Genomic DNA, 14,003 nt, shown 5'->3' on the forward strand with positions numbered 1-14,003 from the left:
TTTCAGAGGCATAGTCCATTATCCTCTTGTCAGGGAGCATGACAGCAAACAGGCAGCCATGGTGCTGGAGAAGTAGCTAAGAGTTCTACATCTGGCTATGCGGGCAGCAGGAAGAGAGATCCTGAGCTAGACACAAGCTTCTGAAATGTCAAAGCCTACCTCCCAATGACACACTTCCTCCAACAAGGCCACACCTTCTAAACCTTCTAATCCTTTCAAATAGTCCCACTACTTGCTGACTAAGCATTCGAGTGTATGATCCTATGGGGGCAGTTCTTATCCAAACCACCACACTCTGCTGGCTGTTCTATACCCAGATGTGCTGCTTCCTTCCTCTACTCCCTCCCATTATTATTATTTTTTTTTTTGACAAGGCCTCTAGCCTAGGCTGTCTCTAACGCCTCAAGAAACTGAAAATGATCTTGAACTTCTGACCTACCCGCTTTCACCTCCTGAGTGTTGGGATGACAAACATTCAACATCATGCCCAGTTTATTTGGTGCTGGGGATCAAACCTAGACCTTTGTGCATGAGAGGCAAGCATTTCTTGAGCTGAGCTACAGCCCCAACTCCGTAGTTTAAACCTTTATCTTCCTATCCTCCCTCTTTCTCCTTTTCCTCCTCCCTTCTCCCCTCTGCTTTTTGAGACAGGGTCTTAATATGAGCCCTGACTGACCTGCAACACTTTGTGTAGACCAGGCTGGCCTCAAAACCCACAGAGATCTACCTGCCGCTGTCTCGCAAGCAGTGTGATTAAAGGCTTGCACCACCAAGTCCACTCCTAAAGCCATCACTTGTTTCACTTGTGGCACTCACTCTCAGCTGGATTTCTGCAGACCGAGATGCACACGCTTAGGAGATGCTGCTGTTAGCTGTTCTCAGTACTTGCCTATCATAACCCTTAACCCACTGTGTTACCTCTGTTCTCTGTGCAGGCATACAGTAGGCACTTAATCAGTATAGACTAAGTGACTATTGATAGGACCCAGCTATACCACTCCTGGGAATACACCCAAGAGATGGTCCAACATACAACAAAGACACATGCTCCACTATGTTTGTAGCAGCCATATTTATAATAGCCAGAAGCTGGAAAGAACCCAGATGTCCTTCAACAGAGGAATGGGTACAGAAAATGTGGTACATTTACACAGTGGAGTACTACTCAGCTATTAAAAACAATGACTACATGAAATTCTTAGACAAATGGACAGAACTAGAAAATACCCCGAGTGAGGTAAACCAGTCACAAAAGAACACACATGGTACGCACTCACTGATAAGTGAATATTGGCCCAAGAGCTTGGAATACCTATGAAGAAATTCACAGATCATATGAAGCTCAAGAAGAAGGAAGACCAAAATGCAGATGCTTCAGTCCTTAGAGAAGGGACAATAAAAAACTCACAGGAGGAAATACAGGGACAAAGAGTGGAGCAAGGACTGAAGAAAAGGTCATCTAGAGACTGCCCTACCTGGGGATCCATCCCATATGCAGCCACCAAGCCCAATCACTATTGCTGATGCCAAGAAGTACTTGCTGACAGAAGCCAGATATGGATGTCTCCTGAGAGGCTCTTCCAGATCCCTACTGATACAGATGAGGATGGTTGCAGCTAACCATTGGACTGAAAGGGGGACCCCAATGGAGGAGTTAGAGAAAGGACTGAAGGAGCTGAAAGGGTTTGCAACCCCATAGGAAGAACAACAATATCAACCAACCAAACTCCACCAGAGCTCCCAGGGACAAAATCACCAACCAAAGAGTGCACATGGGGGGACCCATAGCTCCAGCTACATGTGTAGCAGAGGATGACATTGTCCAGCATGAATGAGGAGAAGCCCTTGGTCCTGTAAGTCTCGTTTCCCCAATGTAGGGGAATGCCAGGGTATTGAGGTAGGAGTGGGTGGGTGGGAGTGGGAGCGTCCTCATAGAACCAGGAGGAGGGGGAGAGGGCATGGGGGAGGGGGAGAGGGTATGGGGGAGGGGGCAGAGGATAACATTTGAAATGTAAATACATAAAATATTCAAGAAAAATAAAATTTTAAAAAGTGACTATTGATAGATAATTTCCCGTCCCTCAGCCCTTCCAGTTACCTTCACAAATAGCAAGCTGACTGTTTTGAACTTTTAGTCATCTTCCAATGAGGGTCGCTTCCTTTATAACTCAATGCTGCTTTGTATCTTCTCCCTCTGGTAAGTTCTATCTCATCCTTCAAGATACAGATGAACGGCCTCTTTGAGATGAAGCCAGAACTTCGCCTCCTTCTCCTCATTTCACCCACAGCCCTCATCCACAGCTCTGTACCCATCCTGAATCTGTTGTGAGGTGACCGGGTATCTTTCTGGTCAGTCTTAAGTACATACTGCCCAGCATTGGTCTGGCCACCACAGTTAACTCCATATGGTCACTTCAGGCTCCCAGGAGGAGGCTTCCTCACTTGTCTCACTGCCAAGGGTGAGGACAGGCACCCTACCCCAGCCCACACCACACACACACACACACACACACACACACACACACACAGAGAGAGAGAGAGAGAGAGAGAGAGAGAGAGAGAGAGAGAGAGAGAGAGCGCACAACCACAGAGCTTGGGCTCCTGTGATTTCTCCTTTAGTTTCCTGGTGTTTACTAGTTTCATGGGAGGGACACCTCATCACAATAATCTGGGCGTTACCATTCCGTTTTTAGGTTTCTTTAAAACGCGGGGAAGTGTAGGAGGTTTGTAGGTATGATCTGCTGAGAGCTGGGGTAGGGCTTTAACCACTGAGATAACAAGAGACGACCCTGAACATCCTGTTCTCTCTGTGTGCCAATTTTCACTTCATCACAGGCACACTGGGAAAGCCCAGGAGTTCAGAGTTCCCTTTTCAAGCATCACTCTGGTCTCATGACCTTGGAAAGCAGAGAAAGAGAGAGAAGAGGGAGAGGAAGGATGAAAATGAAGAAAAAGGCAGTCAATTCGATGCATAATGTTCAAGCAGGTCAACACAAGTGTGGTCCCAGCTTGAGCCTGTCCTATTTATCCATTGACCGTGTGTACTGAGGTACACAGAGCTCTCCTGACCTCCAATTAGCATTGTGTTCTCCAGTCCCCAACCTCAGTCCCCACACCACACATCTTTCCTTTGTTAACAGCTTTGGAACTGCTGCAGGGTAGGACTGACGCCTATCAACACAGCTCATCCGGGTTGAGTAGTAGTTGGTACCCTCCCACCACTACCACCAGCGGCACCACCATCATCACCAGCAACCAAACGAATGACACAGTGGGGGCAGAGGACTGTTGTTGTCTATACAAAGTCACAGGCTGAGAGCAAGCTGGGCTTTAGGCCCAGATTTGACTGTAAATGTTAAATACTGAAATGTTTTCCTACTCCTACACTGCCCAGCATTCTACGAAGCAGATCTGAGGTAGTTGTTTCTCCATAAACTCAGCTGATTCCCAGAAGACACCAGCAACTTGACCTCAAACCCCACACGGATACACTCTACGTGGAATTAGCATCAGCTCCTCAGGTTGAGGGCTTCACCCCACAAGGCTGTCCACTTCACATAACCTTCACAAGTCCCGGATTGACCTGAGTGTCTGTCTCATGACTGACTGTAAGTCAAACTCCCCACAACTTCCTTCTCATAGCCAAAAGTGCTGGGCAGCTTGTACATCTCAGACACATTGTGCTTTGCCCGAAAGGCACCTCTGCCCATGCCCACCCCCCCCCAAAGCTTATTTAAATAAAAACTTCAAGTTCACATTAACAACTGATGTGTGGGAAGAAGTAGCAGGAGCCGAAAGGGTGACTAATAAAGGTGATTGTTGAACATGGACTTGAGAAAAAAAAAAAGGAAACTACTCCAACAGGATGACCTCTCTCAGAGTCAGCCCAATGAGTGTAGTGTTTGAGATTAAGGTGGGTTTTCTGGGTTCCCCCATCCTTGAATGTAGGAGCCCTGGGAAATTGGTGCTTTTCTCTTGCTTCAGGGACATGCTGCTAGCCATGTATCTAGAACTAAGAAAGGCATGCTCTGATACTGTGCAGAAAACTGCCTTGGAGCTGCCTCTGCTTTTAGGCATGTCCTCTGGGCTTTGCATCATCAGGTTTAATGGAAGGTAGGGTGATATTGTCTGCCTTGAGGGCTGCTGGGAGGTGATGTACCCTATATCGAGTGGATAAAGATGTGGTCCCTGGTGTCGGCTCTTCAGATAAAAACCTTCACTCTGCTACTTTGTGCAGACTGGGGGATAGTATTTAACCTCGTCCCACCTTTATTTCCACATGTGCACGGTGGAGACGGTGACGTCACCTGCCTTGTGGTTCGAGTGTTCTGCATGCAGTAGGAGCTGATGGATGACAAACAAAAAAGATGTGAACCTGCGCTGTGTCATGGTAGTGACAACTCTTTCAAAAGTGCATCCGGGATCTTCCTTCTGTCTGCTGGTGATGGAATGGGAGCTACAGACAGACCAGTGAGAGCCAGTGTCTTCCTCTGCTTGGGAAACTTTGATTGACACAAGGCCCCACATGGTTTTGTTTCTCGAGGGTGTCTCTTGGTTCTGACTTGCAGTTTTGCGTCGCCAAACATAAGCCTGCGAGGACTCACAATTGTTAGTTTGAGAACAAATATCTGTCATGGGATTTTAACGCCAAACTCTCATTCCAAAGCTACAGACGATTCTCGCTCTATGCACAGTAGAGTGGAGCCTTGGAGTCATTTGGGGGCTCAGTACCTTTCTATTCCATAAACCCCAACCTTTCCCCTGTGACCTTTGGTCTGGATAAATGCAGCACAGGTGCACAGGTCTCCATCTACATTTTGAGGGGGAGGGGGAACAGGGATATTGCCTTAAAAATGAAATGAAAGTTGTGGCTGAGGATGTAGATTATTTTCATAGTCCTTATCTAGAGAAGCAAGGCTCTGTCTGGTTCCAGTTGTCAACAGGGGCCTGGCTATAAAATAGGAGGCTGTCTAAAATTGCATGGTGTGGGTCAAACGTCATATAATGCCTTCTCTCTCCGTAAGACTTTAGATTGTGTGAAGGAGCTTCACTGAGTTCTTGTTACTAACTTGTCTTAGACCAAGACAGAATTCCCTCTCTGCTCTCCAAGTTGTAGGAAGTAAACTTGTTACCATCAGAGATACCATAAGCCTAGGGTGCACTTTTAGCCATTTCCCCAAGCCCTAGGAATGCTGTCCCTTGCATGTGTCCCACTTTACAACAGCTCAGGGTCTTGGAGAGCAGTCATCCCTGGGTGTTATACACAAGTGACACATAACTCAGTGAGTTAAAGCAGTGAAAATCCCCATTTCTGGGAAGGAAGAGGTGGAAAAACTGGACTACAGCCCAGATCCATCTAACCAGTTCTCTACTGTTTCAGGATGTTCCCTGCCTAGTCTGCAACTGCTCTTGAGGACTACCAGCAGGAAAGATGAACCAGGTCAGTTGGAGATGGCTCAACCGTCCTTGGCTGTGCTCACTTACTGTGCCTTTGTGCTCCCATGCTGGAATGGCTATTCCTGGTTGTCAGCTTGATTATATCTGGAATGAACTACAATCCAGAATTGGAGGGCTCACCTGTGATCCCAGATCTTGAGGCTGGAAGACACAAGTTTCTGACCTGGATCTTGACATGGAGATCTTGAGGCATAGTGGCCATGAAAAGCTTAGGCCCAGGCAAGGGAGTACATGTCTTTAATCCCAGTAGACTAAGGCAAAGAGATCTCTGAGTTCAAGGTCAGCCTGGGACAAAAAAAGTCCCAGATCCAGGCATAGTGGTACACACCTTTAATGTGGGCCATACCTTCTGCTGGAGACATACATAAGGACATTGGAAGAAGGAAGACCCTCTCTTCTTTGCCTGTTTGTGAAGGATCCTAGGGGCTTTTGCCAGCCTTACACCCTAGGCTAGGCTCGGTTCCATTCTCTACCCATAGTCCTCAGGAGGAGCAGGGACACTCTTGAAAAACCGCAGAATGTACTGATAGTCACCTGACCCTCTGGTCCCAGATCCAGTTTGAATGCTTGTCATATGCTTGCTAGCCAATAGATTCAAAGGTCAATAGGCTTAGCCAATAGGCTGAAACGGTAACCTTGCTGATGTAACCTGTACCCCTTAATAGTATAAAAACTGCTTGTTACCGCCATTCGGGGTTGCCCTCTATTCACTTACCACGAGGGTCTGATTGATGGTCAACCCTGACGCATCGGAAAAATAAACCTCTTGCGTTTGCATCGAACTCTGTTCTCGTGTTTCATTTGCGGGGGGATGGGGGGAAGGAGGTTAAGACTCACTTCGAACCTTACATTTGCATTTACTTGCCAGCACATCTGTTGGAATCTACGTCTACAGAAGACCAGCTGGAACAACCAGCCTTGTGGGACTGAGCAACTGCTAGATCCTTGGACTTCCCATTCACAGCTCACCATTGTTGGGGACTTGGACTACAGACTGTAATTCATCACAACAAATTCCCTCAACATAGAGAGACATCCTGTAAGTTCTGTGACTCTAGAGAACCCTAGTTAATGCACGTGTGCAGAGGCATGTGTACACATGCTCACATGTGGGCATCAGGAGTGAAGACACCAATGTCATACCCTCAGCTCAAATTGGAGAGAAACCTGGGGAGAAGAGCCTCCCGAGTGTTGCAGGATGGGTGCATTTGGGGTTGGACCCCAGAACTTTGTGACATGGTCTAAGCATCCTGGAAACAAGAATAAGGAAACTCTAAGATACTTTCATTAGCTTCTAAAGCAATGTTTGAAAGATTGGTGGGGCTGGAGAGGTGGCTCAGAGGGTACAGTCCTTCCCTAAACCTGATGATGTAAGTTCCATTACTGGGTCTCTTAAGGTAGAAAGAAGTACAAGGATCCATGATTCACCAAGTGACACCCAGGACTCAAACAGTATGCAAACTCAGAGTGTTTTATTCTTCAGAAGTCCAGCATGCTGGGGTCTCCCATTACAAAGATGGAGAGATAACTAAGTGAGCTCACAGGCCTGATTTAAAGCACATTGGAATTCTGGGGTAGATGAGCTTTATCTTATTCTGTCTCTAGGCATTCCAGAACCATTATCCGGTGTGAAAGTGGGAGTCTGGGTTTGTTTGGGTTTTTTGTTTGTTTGTTTTTTGTTTTTTGTTTTTGTTTTCTATTAGTAATTGACTTGGCTGGGCTTGCTCAGTTCTTAGGCCTAGTTCCCATAACTGCCAATTTGAAGCCTGTCATGGAATCAGTTTATCCTATCCTTCTCAGAAGGAGCAAATCGACTTCTGTAACCTGACTACACACATGTGCTGTGTCATCACACACCACATGCACATGCAAGAACACACACACACACACACAGTGGGTGTGATGGGTTAGAACTGTGTTGTTTTAAAGGCAGGATTGGGAGTGGAGATAAAATATCTTTAGAGGACTTATAAGAAAATGATTATGCCTATGGACATCTGATCTTTGATAAAGAAGGCAGAACTTCACATTGGAAAAAAGCATTTTCAACAAATGTTGCTGGACAGACTGGGTGTCTACATGTAGAAGAATGCAAAGAGATCCATACATATCACCCTGCACACAACTCAAGTTCAAGTGGACCAAAGACCTCAACATGTAACCAGACACACTGAACCTAATGTGAGAGAAAGAGGGGAAGCTTAGAAGGCACTGACATAGAAGGCAACTTCTAAGACAGAACATCAAAAGCTCAGGCACTAAGATAGATAATAAATGGGATCTCATGAAAATGAAAAGATTCTGTAAGGCAAAGGACACCATCAATTGGACAAAGAGGCAAACTACAGAATGGGAAAGAATTTTCTCCAACTCCATATCCAACAGAGGACTAATAGCCAAAATATATAAAGAACTCAAGAACTTAAACATTAAAGAAAAAAATCAAACAACCCAATTTAAAGTGTGGTACAGATTGAAACAGAATTCTCAATAGAGGAATCTCAAATTGCTGAGAAACACTTAAAGTACTAGTCAAGATCGTTAGTCATCAGGGATCAAAATGACTCAGAGATTTCACCGTACTTCTGTCAGAATAGCTAAGATCAACAAGTGATAGCTCATGCTGGTGAGGATGTGGAGTGAGGGAAACATTCTTCCACTGCTGGTGGGAGTGCACTTGGGAAATCAATATGGTAGTTCCTCAGAAAATCGGGAATAAATCTACTTCAAGAGCCAGCTATATCATTCTTGGACATATACCCAAAGGACATCCATCCTACCACAAGGACACTCGCTCAACTCTATTTGGGTGGCTTTATTCATAATAGCCAGAATCTGGAAACAACTGAGATGTCCCTTGACTAAGGAATGGATAGAGAAGACATAGTACATCTACACAAGGTAATATTACTTAGCTGTTAAAAACTGACATCATGAGCTTTGCAAGCAAATAGATGCGACTAGGAAAAAAAAATCATTCTGAGTGAGGTAACTCAGACCCAGAAAGACCAATGTGGCATGTATTCACCTATAAGTGATATTGACTGTTATATAAATGATAATCAAGCTACAATTTATAGATCCAGAGGGGTTAGGTAAAGAGGAGGACTCTAGAGGGGGAAACATGGATCTCCCTAAGAGAGGGAAATAGATTTTGCAGATGGACTGGAAGAAGTAGGGAGGAGAGTGGGAGGGGCAGCAAGGGATGAAGGGAGAGAGTGCAGAAGAGACATCTAGGATTGGGGGATGTTTGGGAGGGTGTGAAAGCCTAGTGCCATGGAAACTTCCTGGAATCTAGAGGGTGACCCTAGTGAGGACTCCTGATAATGGAGGACACAGAGTCTGAACTGGCCATCTTTTGTAGCAGACAAGACTTTTAAAGGTAAAAGTTTTAAAGTTGCCCCCCTAGACACAAAGTTTAGAGCAGAAGAAACAGGTTAGGCCTCAGAATTGTATGTTCCAGAAAGCCTCTCCTAGGGCTATAGAATAGGTAATTACATCTGCTGGTTCAAGCAGCTTCTTCCAGGAACTAGCGGACCATAAAGTTAAACAATCTGAGAAGCAGGAAGCAGCTTCTCCTAGGAAACAGAGAGTTTCTCCTTGTGATTTTTCACTGATATTCTTCACACTTTCCAATGACGCCATCCCTGCCCCCTCAGGTTGTGGTTTCTCCCTTTAAATAGCCTTTTCCCCAGCCTTTCGGGGTCGAACTCCACTGTCCCTGCGTGGGATATGAGTCTCGACCCCAGTGCACTGGTTCCTATCGATAAACCTCATGTGATTACAGCAAGGATGGTCTTGTGTGAGTTCTTGGGAGGGTCGCGTCATCCCGAGACTTGAGTGAGGGTCTTCCCGCTCCGGGGGTCTTTCAGCTTCAGGGGTGGGACTGGGCTGCATTATGTTGAGTCCATGGAGAAGGGGTCCATGGAGAACCCTAAATAATCCAGGTAGATGGTAGGACAGAAGGCCCTCTCTGAAAACTGACAGGGTGTGTGCATGCGTGTGTACACATTGCTTAGAGCAACGTCCACACAGCTCATTGAACATAGAGAGGTTGAGCCGTGGCTGGCATGGAAACTTTACCCTATGTTCTAATCTCTCTGGTGTGAGCAGGTACTTTGAAAGCTATGGAAAGGGAAACCAAGACACCAACCTGGCCACAAAACCTTCGGCCTACAGTGTGTTCTACCCGGAAATTGGGCTGGCGAAATGGTGGTGCAGAGCTTGTGGGAGTGGCCAACTGACATTTAGTTTAACTTGAGGACCATGCCACGAGAGCCCATGCCCTACACTGCCTGGATATGTGAGAAACAACACGGGACAGCCCAGAGACCCAGGGTAGAACCAAACACAACAGGCCAAACAAAACCACAAACAATGAAATGATTGCTAATGGTATTCTCCTACACTCACAGATCAGTGCCTTGTCCAGTTGCCATCAGAGAGGCTTCCTCTGGCAGAAGATGGGAGCAGATGCAGAGATCAGCCAGACATCAGGCAGAGAGGAAGTCTAAATTGGAGATCGCCATCGTGTCCCTCCCCTCGGAGATCTGGGAATCCCAGGGAAGAGAGGGAGGGAAGACTGTAGGAGTCAGAAGGGATAGAGGACACCAGGAGAGCATGGCCCACTTGCCAAGAACCAGTCTAGGCTTGGGGAGGAGCTCTGAGAAAAAGGATGTCTGGGAGCATCAAAAACAAATGACTTGAAGGCAAATCGTGGGTCCAAGCTGATGGCCTATGTTCTGCGGGAGACAGCTGTCTAGCCTGTTTTCTCTCTGATCTGTTTTCTTTCTCTGATCTGCTTTCTCTGGAGACTTCTAGACAGCTCCCCCACCCCCTACAATCTGCCGAGACAGTTCTCCAAATAGTTCTTCCTCTCTATTCTAAACAATTCTCTGGATAGCTCATCTCCTGCAGATCATAAGCCCAGCCTTTTATTTTACATATTAATCCAGTCATTTGCTCCGGGTTCCCTTTTAATTGCCTCATGGATCAGCAACTTGTGATCCAGCCTTAAGGTTCTTTGAAGATAGCAAGAACACGTTTTCTTTTAAGATTGCAAAAGAACTCGGCGATCTGCCTGCCTATGTTAGGCACAGATGCTGAGCTAGCTGGGTAGGTTCCCATCCTGAAATCACCATTTCTACCACACCTGGGCCTGGACTCCCTGTGTCCCAGGCTGACCTTGCACACAGGAATCATGCCTTTGTATCTTTCTGACAAGCTAGCTCATAGTGTAGCTACCTCTGTTCCTTTAGATTCGTGAAGCCTCTCACAATTCATATTGTATCCTTATATTTTGCATAGTTGAGAAATTATATATATATGTACATATATATATTTTGAACCCATGATTTTAGAGTTCTTTCCATAGCCTTAACGACTGTCCTGAAGGACCCAGCATTTACCATTTTGCTAAGACATTGGCCACACCTTCGCCTACCCAGACCTGTGCATTATCATGCAGTCTGCTGGCCCTGCCCCAGGGGTATGAACCAAGGCCATGCCGGGCTCAGTACCCACTGAATCAACTAGGCAGGGCTTAAGGGACAGAAGCACTAAGCATGGGGCCTGCCTGGGTCAGCACCAGGTCCTCTGTGTGTATGGTATGGCTGTTACCTTGGTGCTTTTGTGAAACTCCTAACTGTTGGAGCATATGTATCTCTGACTCATTGCCTGCCGTTGAACCTCTTTCCCTTCTACTGGGTCGTTTTGTCCAGTCTTAATATGAGGGTTTTGGCCTTGTTTTATTGTTATCTTGCTTTGTTCGATTTGGCTGTCGGCTCTTGGAGGTCTTCTGAAAAGGAAAGAGACAGGGTTGGGGGCAGGGTGGGTGGGGGTTGGGGGGTGTGTGTAGATCCCAGGGAGAGAGCAGGTGGGGAGGAGCTGGGGGGAGTGGAGGGAGGAAAAACTGTGGTCAGAAATTATTGTGTAAGACCCTGACCGTTGGTCAGTGGTACTTACTTCAAGAAGCCCCTGCGTGAGACACAGATCGATGCAAAAGCAAGAAGTTTATTTTCGGCTCCTCAGGGTCGACCTTCAATTAGTCCCTCAAGGCGTGTGACTAGAAGGCGACCCCAAATGGCTATTACAAGAGGTTTTATACTTTTTAGGGGCACAGGTTCCATCAGCAAGGTTACAGTTCAAACTTATTGGCTAAGCATATTAACCTTTAAATGTATTGGCTAGCAAGCATCAGTCAGGACATTCTGAGAATTTTGTACTCAAGAATGTTCCTGTGGGTGGAGAATGGAACTTGCCTAGCCTTGACCTCAGTCGGGTGGGTGTAAGGCTGGCGAAAGCCCCTAGGGTCCTTCAATTGTATGAGGGAAGACTCTATTTACAATAAAAATCAATATGAAAATGGTAACTGTGAGGCCTTCCACAGGCTCTGGGAACTGGAAGTAGGTGGCAAAAGTGGGTAAGAGATTCATTCGTTGGGGTTGGGGATTTGGCTCAGTGGCAGAGCGCTTGCCTAGGAAGCACAAGGCCCTGGGTTCGGTCCCCAGCTCCGAAAAAAAGAACCAAAAAAAAAAAAAAAAAAAAAGAGATTCATTCGTCACCATAAATTTTCATACATTTCAAATTTTAAAACGTGTGTGTGTATGTGTGTGTGTGTGTGTGTGTGTGTGTGCGTGCGCGCGGGCGCGCTTGCACGTGCGCTCGCCTGCGCATGCGTCTGTGTGGCAGAGCTCCATGTCTGCTGACTTCCACTATCTTTTGAGACAAGGTCTCTCACTGAACCCAGGTACTCACCAATTGCCTAGGCTGCTCCATGCGTACTTCCAGGGCAGTGGTTCGGAGGCTGTGTTCTGGGTCTACTCTAAACCCCTACCCAGCATCACCATTGTAAGCTTCTTGATGTGCCCTGACAGGGCTGCAAAGCATGTGGTGTGTTAACAGCACCTCCTTACGAAGCTACTGTTGAGAAAAGATGGCGCTTGCCTGCTGTCGACTCTCTGCCTTGAACCCGTGTGCTTCTGTTGCAGGAGCACTGGTCTGGGAGGGGCCCTCCCTACCCTGCCCTGCCCTACCCTGCCCTAACCAGCAAAAATATCACATTGGGTGATTTCACACACCCCTGGAGTAAGGGGGCCGCAGGAGAGGACAGACTTTCCAGCTCCAAACTCAGGCTAGACCACTTCCGTTAACTCTGTCCCCATGTCATTCACCGCTTCCACTCTTGTCTCTACCTATGAACCCAGGCAGCGAGATGTCTTTTCTCCTGTGCGGGACTTGACTTTCTAACCCAAGAGGCTGTGGAAGGCAGAAACCAATTGGATCTCCTTTTACTCTGTCCCGTAAACGTACATGACCGTTTGTCACTGGCTGCTCACTGGGTGAGGCTCCCGGGGGATCCAAAAGTGAAAGAGGTTTCCAGCCTCCAGCTGCTCAGTATCCTGGGACAAACATGTCCACAGAAATTCCATTACGGTGAGAGTTTTGTAACCACGGGGAGATGAAAGGCAGCCTTGGCCATCACTGACATTTCATAATGGGAAATGTAGCTGTGGAAAGTCATTTCCTGATCCTTGTTTGGCGCAGAGAGGAAGAACAGTTTGTTTCAATGTTCCCTGCTTTCAAAAAAAAAAAAAAATGTGGGAAGCGCGTTCATTTTCATTGAGAAGAAGAAACTGGAAACTCCAGAGGTTAAACAAATAGGAAGGTTTATTTGTTTATTTATTTATTTTACAAGCCGTGGAGCCAGTTACTGATTACTAAGTCCCAAGTGGGCGTAGTGTGTTTGATGGGAGGCTGGGCTATGTGACATCCCAAGCTTTCCCCTTCATTCTGGCTCCAAGACTCCAGCCCAGCGATGTGTCCTGGCCTCTGGGGGACATGCTTCTGGTTGTGGGGATCACTTTTATGGCTCAGCATTGGAAGATCAGGTAAGTCAAGGGTTTGAGCCTTGGGTGGAATCTTTTTTCTTAAACTGTGCTCTTACATAGCCTGACTTTGGAAGGTCCCCTAAAAGTTCTCTATCTCTCTGGCGGTAATTTTAAAAGAAAGGGGGGAAAACCCTCTTACCAAAATGGGAATTAATGGTGAGACCAGTGCCTTCTTCTCAGGGCACCAAAACTGAACTTCCCCCATCTCCTGACTCATTTGTCTAAAATTCGACTTACAACCCTTTTCACCTTGTACAAGCCAAGGTGACTTTAACAAAATAACCTTCGAGTAACTCTCAATACTTATTTCCATCCTCCCGATGGATGGCCACTGTTTCAAGATGTAGCTAATTTAAGTTTGCCAAATTAACTTTTGGAAAACGTTAAGAACAATTTTGTCATGTGTGGGACACACACACACACACACACACACACACACTCTTACACACATATATTCACATATGCATGTAGACACACATGCACATGCACACCACACTCGCCTGCACACACAGGGAGCAGCACGAGTCTCCTCTGGCCACCTCCCAACAACAGACTGCTTCTCTGTCTTTTCTAAGGTGTTTCTCAGCTGCTGAACGTCCACTGGGAGTTGCTCAGAGGTTGGGGCTGTTTCTATCCTTCTCCTCTTGTGAGGGGTCT

At 46.6% G+C, this 14,003-nt stretch overlaps 1 protein-coding gene and 1 long non-coding RNA gene across 2 annotated transcripts in view; both read left to right on the top strand.

The window, feature by feature from the left end:
• The first annotated feature begins 806 nt into the window (after positions 1-806).
• On the top strand, positions 807-7,881 carry LOC148002611 (uncharacterized). The gene is made up of 3 exons (XR_015633467.1): positions 807-1,853; positions 5,381-5,440; positions 6,326-7,881. It is a non-coding gene; the product is annotated as an uncharacterized LOC148002611 (long non-coding RNA).
• Positions 7,882-12,877: 4,996 nt separating this feature from the next.
• Positions 12,878-14,003, top strand: part of Pla1a (phospholipase A1 member A) — a 37,672-nt gene continuing 36,546 nt past the window's right edge. Inside the window, exon 1 of the mRNA NM_138882.2 lies at positions 12,878-13,346. Within this exon, the coding sequence (NP_620237.1) occupies positions 13,274-13,346 (73 nt within the window). The 5' untranslated portion in view covers positions 12,878-13,273. The remainder of the gene's footprint in view (positions 13,347-14,003) is intronic.

This window comes from Rattus norvegicus, chromosome 11 (assembly GCF_021556685.1).
Source record: "Rattus norvegicus strain SHRSP/BbbUtx chromosome 11, alternate assembly SHRSP_T2T, whole genome shotgun sequence".
NCBI lineage: Eukaryota > Metazoa > Chordata > Mammalia > Rodentia > Muridae > Rattus > Rattus norvegicus.